Source organism: Poromitra crassiceps, assembly GCF_964638095.1.
Source record: "Poromitra crassiceps genome assembly, chromosome: 29".
Taxonomy (NCBI): domain Eukaryota; kingdom Metazoa; phylum Chordata; class Actinopteri; order Beryciformes; family Melamphaidae; genus Poromitra; species Poromitra crassiceps.
In genome coordinates, this window is record NC_139641.1 from 17,439,727 (window position 1) to 17,447,171 (window position 7,445).

Genomic DNA, 7,445 nt, shown 5'->3' on the forward strand with positions numbered 1-7,445 from the left:
GCAGAAATAGTTGGGACAACAAGTTGAGACAACTTGGATGCTTTTCCCCCCTTTTCTTCTAAGTGTTTAAGTGTTTTTATTTTAACCAACCAATATGACATCTTTGTACGGCTCTTTTATCACAACCACAACTCAGTTAGTGCAGCATTGGTTTTAAACCAAGTAAACAAAATAAAATATCTTTACAGCTTATCAATGGTGCAGCACAAAATAACAAAATAAAAAATATGACGCAGTCTGTTTTTTTCACTACAAACTCGCCATGTTGAAATCTAACAATTTGAGGGGAAAGGTTGTATGGTGAAAACACATAACACATAAAATGGAGTCGTTTTAGAATCAGTAAATAGGTATATTTTGTAAGATAAAAACTGACTCTGAGAGAGAAATTACTTAGGCTATCTCTGGACACGGCTGGTAGTATTCATTTGCATGCTGCCTAATTTCATTTCACTGGCTAATGTCTGCTATTGTTTCGAGTTTCGGCCATTGAGCCACATCAATAGAATCAGGCATGGAGGTTCTCCACTGTCTGCAGCCAGGTACTCTTCTTGAGCATGCTTGCTAAATGGGGGCGGCGTGCAGCGGTGCAGCTCTGTTTACAAGTTACATGGAGACACTGAGGACAGTCTGTGTGGATTTAAAATGTTTGAAACTTTATCTGTGAGACGAGTGCAGTCCGGCCACTTCTGACACCATGGAGGAACGACAGATTTTATTCACAAGACCGACGGAATGCCGACAACAAAAAGATGTTCGTTATGGGAACTTTACTGATGATGCAGGCAGTGCACTTATGGCTTTTCTTCCTAGTCCGACTCCTAGGTGAGTTTAATCATGATCCCTAACTAACGTTACGTCTTGTTTCTGTTTTAGCCACTGTGCGACCATCTAGTTATGGTTGGACATGTGTTTTTGTATGTTTTATCGCGTTCTGATCAGTTCTGATGTGTGGCTAGTCGAACACTAAACAAAGAGTATGGAAGGAAAGAAGTGACAATAGCAAGAGAACCGCGGCCATTTTGGCGCCGCAAACAACAGGACAATAGCACAGAGAGGTTTGTTGCGCCCCAAAATGGCCAATCTCTTGTGCGCTGCTGCAACGGATTAGTTCGCTTCTTATCAATGCTCACTCGTCACTCCCCACTACTAAAGATAAAACTGCGTATGTTGCTGCGTGCAAGAGGGCTCGTGTTTACGATGAATATGACAAATTGCAATGATAAAATAAATGACAGATTGTTTATTTGGATGACTGAAATGTGAGAATTGCCATATTTGTTTTGTGACGTTTTTATACATAAAAATCCGATCTCTTCCCCCCGATTCCGGATCAGTTGAAAATCACGTGATCGGCCCCGATTTCCGATCACGTGATCGGATCGGGACATCCCTACTTGACATACTTGGACCCAGATGAATAGTACGATATTGATGGCGGCTCATTTTTAAGTGTGCAAATTTTGGATGTATACTGTACAGGTGTGTTGGTAGAAGCTGAAGGTTCAATAAGACAATAAAACCACCATTTGTATCAGTTGGTGTCCATAAAATAAGCCAAGGCCCCGTATTCATCAAGTGTCTCAGAGTAGGAGTGTTGATCGAGAATTGACTGACTAAGGCACGGTTTCCCAAAAAAGCATTAGAACGACGACCGCGGGTCAGTTTATTAAAATTGATAGGGAGGTTAGCACTTGTTCTCTCTTGGTATATATCTCTTAAATAAGGCAGAATTTGGATTCAGCAAAAAAGACACCACAAGCTTTCATCCCGCCTTGAACTGCCCCCTTGACTTTGACCGTCTTCGCCCACCGATTTAGCGACATCCAAGCATGAAGAGACGTATGGGAAACCCGGCCGTACACAGGTAGGTTTTCTCAACCTCGTCGTTCAACGTGCCCTGAAAGGATGAAGGTAGGAATTCCTACTTTGAGATGCTTGACATACAGGCTCAGGGGCTGGGCTCAATTGACTCGAGATTCGGTCAATTGGGGACCATTTTTGGTCAATTGCGTTACAGTTTCACAGCTGAGTGAGGGGGGGGAAAAAAACTTTTTAATTTGATTTATTTTTTCAAATAAAAATAAACGACTCAAATTCTTCTGAGCTAATCCAATAATGGAAACATACCGAAATACAGTATACGCCTTTACTAGACTCACAGACTAGTCGGCAAAACTAGACTCACAGACTAGTCGGCAAAACTCTCAAACTAAAGACGAGAATAGTTCAGTTCCCAATAGAACTGCAAAGAAAATCTTCACACACGCCTTGATAATAAGCCCAACTCTGCACTGTAACATTAAAAGCCCTATAGCGTTCCCCATGGCACCCGACTGTACTACACTTCCATCATTAAATCCCTGGCTAGATATTTTGTCAGTGGGAGGTCACATCCAATTAAGAGGTATAATTGACCAAAGAACAAAGTGTAGAACTGGCACTGTTTTTTCCACATGCCCCACTGCTCAGAAAATAGACCTGCACATTCTCAACTCACAGTTGAAAGACTCAGCAGCTGCATAAGAGGAAATACTTCAAGATCAAGATTGTATGAATGTGAGACTAAGACCAGAACAAAATGCGTCCGGACCCAGGGCTGTAATACTGGAAAGCTTGAAACTTTTGGTTTGGCATTGTGTAATAAACCCCTCTATACTACAGAGCATAAAATACTCTATTTATCTATTTAGAGGTTCTTCTGACTCATGAAGCCGACACTCACAGAGTGCAAAGAAAGAAAGAAGACGTCTCAAAAGGGAGGGGACCTAACAAGTACCCTTCCTCCCTCTCTTTTCTCGCTCGCCCTCTGTGCATGATTAAACGCAACGACTGCAGCCGTTGCTGAAAAGTGTGCTTTATGTGCTGACCTCTCGGTGTGTTGCACGTCATCAGAAACAGGGCGAATATAAATATATGTCTCTATATATTCATGTTATGCAAAACGAGGACAATTCTCTTCTCTCTCTCTCTCACACTGGAGTTGACATCAAACCATGGTGCAGACGGTGTTGAGGTTGGGGTCGAAGCGGACGACTTTCCCCTCCGCAGCCTTAGTGTTCGTGTTGTACATGGGGTTCTCGAACGTGGCTTGGCCATTGTTGTTCTCGTGGACGGCACATCCGGTGTACTGCGCTTTATCTGTTTTCCTGGAAGAGGAGGAGGTTGCATATTAGCTGACAGACAGGATCACTATAACAGCTGCAGTAGGTACTGTACATGAGGGTGAATTGTAATTATTGTTGAAAAGAGGAGTCAGGAAAGCTCTGTGCCAGTTCACTGGTAATTAACATGTGTGCATGTCGGGGGTGGGGGGGTGGGGGGGATAGCCGGGGATAGATACATACATACTAGTCTCTCCCCAGACTCAATATTACGTTGAATCGCTGTGCTCCGCATACTACAGTACATAAATGAGTCTGTACCACTTCAGCCACTGCTGGTTTTTGAAGGCGGGTTGAAATTGAATGAGTGACAGGTCGTAGCACCGATGAGAGAGCAGTTCGAAAAATGGGCTGTGCCTCCCGTGTCGTCTGATCGCGAAGTCATTACTGATTGGGGAAGACTGAATCCACCACTGGCCAATCACTGGCCAAGTGAACGGTTCCCTCCCATAACCAGCCGGCTGGGGGGGGAAGTGTCCCAGGCCCAGAGAGAGATCTGCAGCATGCAGTAACGTAGTGTATCAGACCCAGAGAGAGATCTGCAGCATGCAGTAACGTAGTGTATCAGACCCAGAGAGAGATCTGCAGCATGCACTAACGTAGTGTGTCAGCGTAATAACTCTCATGGGTCTGGCCTTGAGACTACATGCATACATACATACGCACGCACGCACGCACGCGCACACACACACACACACACACACACACACACACACACACACACAGAGGAGTTTGATTGAATCGGTTCTAATGTTTTGTATAATTCCTGCTTTTTGCCTTTTTAGGGGTGTTTTTTCCTCTTCAGTTACACAGATTGTGATTTTAGTGGATTGCTATCTACCTCTATGTGTTCTATTTTTACTGTTAGGCACATTGTATATGTTGTATCTTGCTAATACTAAGTATCATTTTTTGTCATGTATCTTGATTGTTTAGACATTAGGATGATCCTTTAATTGCTGTACTGCTTCAATAAACAATAAAGAAACGAAAAGAAAGAAAAGATATTGTGATGTTATTGTACATGATATTTCTTGCAATGTATTGATTATTGCAGAATCACTATCCTGTTAACATCGTGATCGAGGGCCAAGTAGTATGCACATAGTATCATATCGTGAGTTGCTCTGTGATTCCCACCCCCAATACATGTATGTACGTATGTATGTATGTATGTATGTACAGTATTTAGTATGTATGTATGCATATAGATACATACATACATAATGTACATGCAGTAAATATTATATCCAAGTTGCTCTCATTTAAAATGATCTATGTATGGTGCAATACTGTGTGTTTCAGCCATTAATATGTTGAGTGAGGTCGCATCATGCTTTGAAGTCTCACACAGAAAGCTATCCTGTAAAGCAGTGGTTATCAACGCAGGGTCAGGGGACCACCAGGGCTCCTTGAGAGGGTTCCAGGAGGTCCCCAGTCAATTAATGAATTGTTACTTTCACAATTATTTAATTGACAAGAAGTTAACATCATTAGAGAATGACTATTTTGATCACAGTTTCACTGTTATCTCTCTACCTACTCTACAATATAGTCATGGAATTCTGGACAAAATCATATCTGACGTTACAAATATTCTCCGATTTGGGTTCAAGACACAAAATATCATCAGATGGAGGTCCATGGGGCTAATGTGGACTAAATTAGGGATCCTTGAAATAAAAAAAAGGTTGAGGATCACTGAGGGAAGAAACCCACTATGTACAGGAAGCGGGCCACAGTGTACTATCTAGCCCACCTTCATGCACATTTTATTTGGCTGTGACTGTACAAAACAAACATCTACATGAATCTGAGTTTCAAAACAAAACGTTTCAGATGCTGGACCTAAATAACAAAACTCGTGAAAACATATGACCTCCAGTTTCACGTGGGGAGCCATCAGATATAGACTAGCGGTAGCGACTATAGGGACTACATGGACGACACACGGATAAAAATGAATCCCACATACCGCTGCTTGTAGAGAAAGAAGCCGAGGCCTGCGAAGATCAGGGCAAAGAAAGGCACGAGGATCGCCACGGCCACAGAGCTGCTGTTGGTGGAGCCGCTGCTTTCTGGATCAGCGAGGGTCACATTCTCTCTCACGCTCATACCTGCGAAGAGTGGTGCCATTATATTTAGACAGCAGGGGGCGCCAGACAGCAGGTATTAGAATTCCCTACTCAAGAACGGGTAGAGATCGTTTACTAAAGTAGAAAAAGTTACTGAATTATTATTTTTTTAAATAAAATAAAACTATTGGATGCTGAAGGAGAGCCACAAAATGTATATTCTGTAATAGATGTGATTTAAAATGTAGTGAAGTACAATAATTTAGCAAAAATGTACTTAATATTATTATATTATATTATTAATACTCAAAGAAGTACAAGTACGCAAAATGTCAGTAAATGTAAATGAGTTACTTCCACTCTTGAGCTACAGTACATTCATCCTGAACATATTCAACAGCATATTCAGATCCAGAACTAAGCAACAAACAGCATATAATAATATTTAAGCGTACGTATCATCATGGTGGTGTTGATGGTAATGATGACTGATGATGAGGAGGGGGAGGAGGAGAAAGAGGATCAGGAGGATGACGAGCGGCAGAGGCAGTGGGTGAAGACACACTGACCGTGAATGACTAAAATGATCAATGTTGACGTGATAATCTCGCTGAAGACAACCATGAGATGATAATGCTCACATGGTGCTGGGCAGGAGGAAATGAGGAAGCATCACATGGTGGAAGGGACAATCTGCGTTGTGCCGTATGGTTGCGGCGACATGTGGTTAACAACTGGTGTCAGGGGCAAATTACTATATTGTAGGCTGTCAATTTGAAGCAAATGTACAGTAGCTTTATTTATTTACTTATTTATTTATTTATTTTAAGCAGGGGGTCTTAAACCGCTACAAATGGCTTAAATTCACTGCTGGCCTCAGACCCTAGACTTCTTCAAACAAACTAAAGGTGCTGACAGGGTTCTGCGCAGCCTCGACTTGGAGCGTGCGAGACTGTGCATACTCGAACGTTAAACTCGGCGCATTGGCTGCAGTACACCTCCAAAACACTAGGTGGCTTGTGGTACACTCATGTCCATTACATATGACGCTATCGTGTCGTTTACCAAGAACTTGCAATCATGTCGGTGGGGGGACATTTTATTGTCCCTCCATTTCAAAACTCATTTCGGTGAGCCTGCAGAAGGCTTTGCTAGATGAGGGACAAGCACTGTCAAATGAGGAAATTGCATTTCCTCATTCCTCACAACAAGTACGTCCAATCACAGCTCTCGTGCTGGTCGCGTCACGTCCGCGTTGACGCCGCGGAGTCACATTTTCGAGGAGCTGCACGCCTCCCTCCGCCGAGCTGCGCCGATAGGACGGCCAGCTGCGGCGACCCCCTCGGCGCAGTCAGCGCCGGCAATTTTGCTCGAGCATCATTTTGGCTTAAAGCCCAATTTATGCTTCGTCTGCCGACACTTTTGAAAAGGTCGCCGACAGAAATGAGGACTTGAGTCGACACTTTCAAGTGTCTGCGAGCAGCGTCTGCTACCTGGTGAAATGTCTAGTGTCGCTGACTACGTCACATAATGTCGCGCAAGTCTGATTGGCTATATAGACGGGCACGCGCGACTTCCTTGTTTTAGTTTTCACTGAAATGAAATTAATGAGCGTGTCCCCGCCTCCCGGTATTTTTATCAGCATGTCCTTGATGTATGACTTCGTGAAAATCACAAAGAACACCGTGACCAACTTCGCAGAGAGAGAGGAGGTGATTGTGTGGTTGTGTGTCGTTATATGCGGCTGCAGTTACATCTTGCCTCCGACGTGGGTTCACTGACAGCATTCCCTCTCTTGCCTGTCTGCACTGCACTAGTTCTCTGCCTCCCTCTGTCTCTAGCATCACGTGACCGTTGCGCCGCGGAGAGAAGCATAAATGCAGCAACATGAGCGACACTTTATTTTTCGTCTGCGACCATGTGCTGAGCGACACTTTCTAATAAGTATAAATTAAGCTTTAGGCTCTTGTCACAGCAGCACTCACCAGGAGGAAACCCAAGAGCACTTTTGGGTCCCGACCTGTAGTTTTAAATAAATGGAGTGGTTATAATGATGTTCTCGTAACATTAACACGTCTATTCTCTTTGTGATGACACAGAGGCTCACATTTACACAGCAAGAGAAAATCACACATATCTTTTTGTGGCTTTTTAAACAGGGAGAAATCACACATTTGATTTGGTTCACAAATGAATTTACCAATGA

The 7,445-nt window shown here is 43.2% G+C and overlaps 1 protein-coding gene across 1 annotated transcript in view; it reads right to left on the minus strand.

Moving 5' to 3' along the window:
- Positions 1-2,989: 2,989 nt before the first annotated feature.
- Positions 2,990-7,445, minus strand: part of LOC310800114 (CUB and sushi domain-containing protein 3-like) — a gene marked incomplete at both ends in the record, with an annotated part of 662,783 nt that continues 658,327 nt past the window's right edge. The window contains 2 exons of the mRNA XM_083662685.1: positions 2,990-3,149; positions 5,140-5,281. Of these exons, the coding sequence (XP_083518811.1) occupies positions 2,990-3,149; positions 5,140-5,281 (302 nt within the window). The remainder of the gene's footprint in view (positions 3,150-5,139; positions 5,282-7,445) is intronic.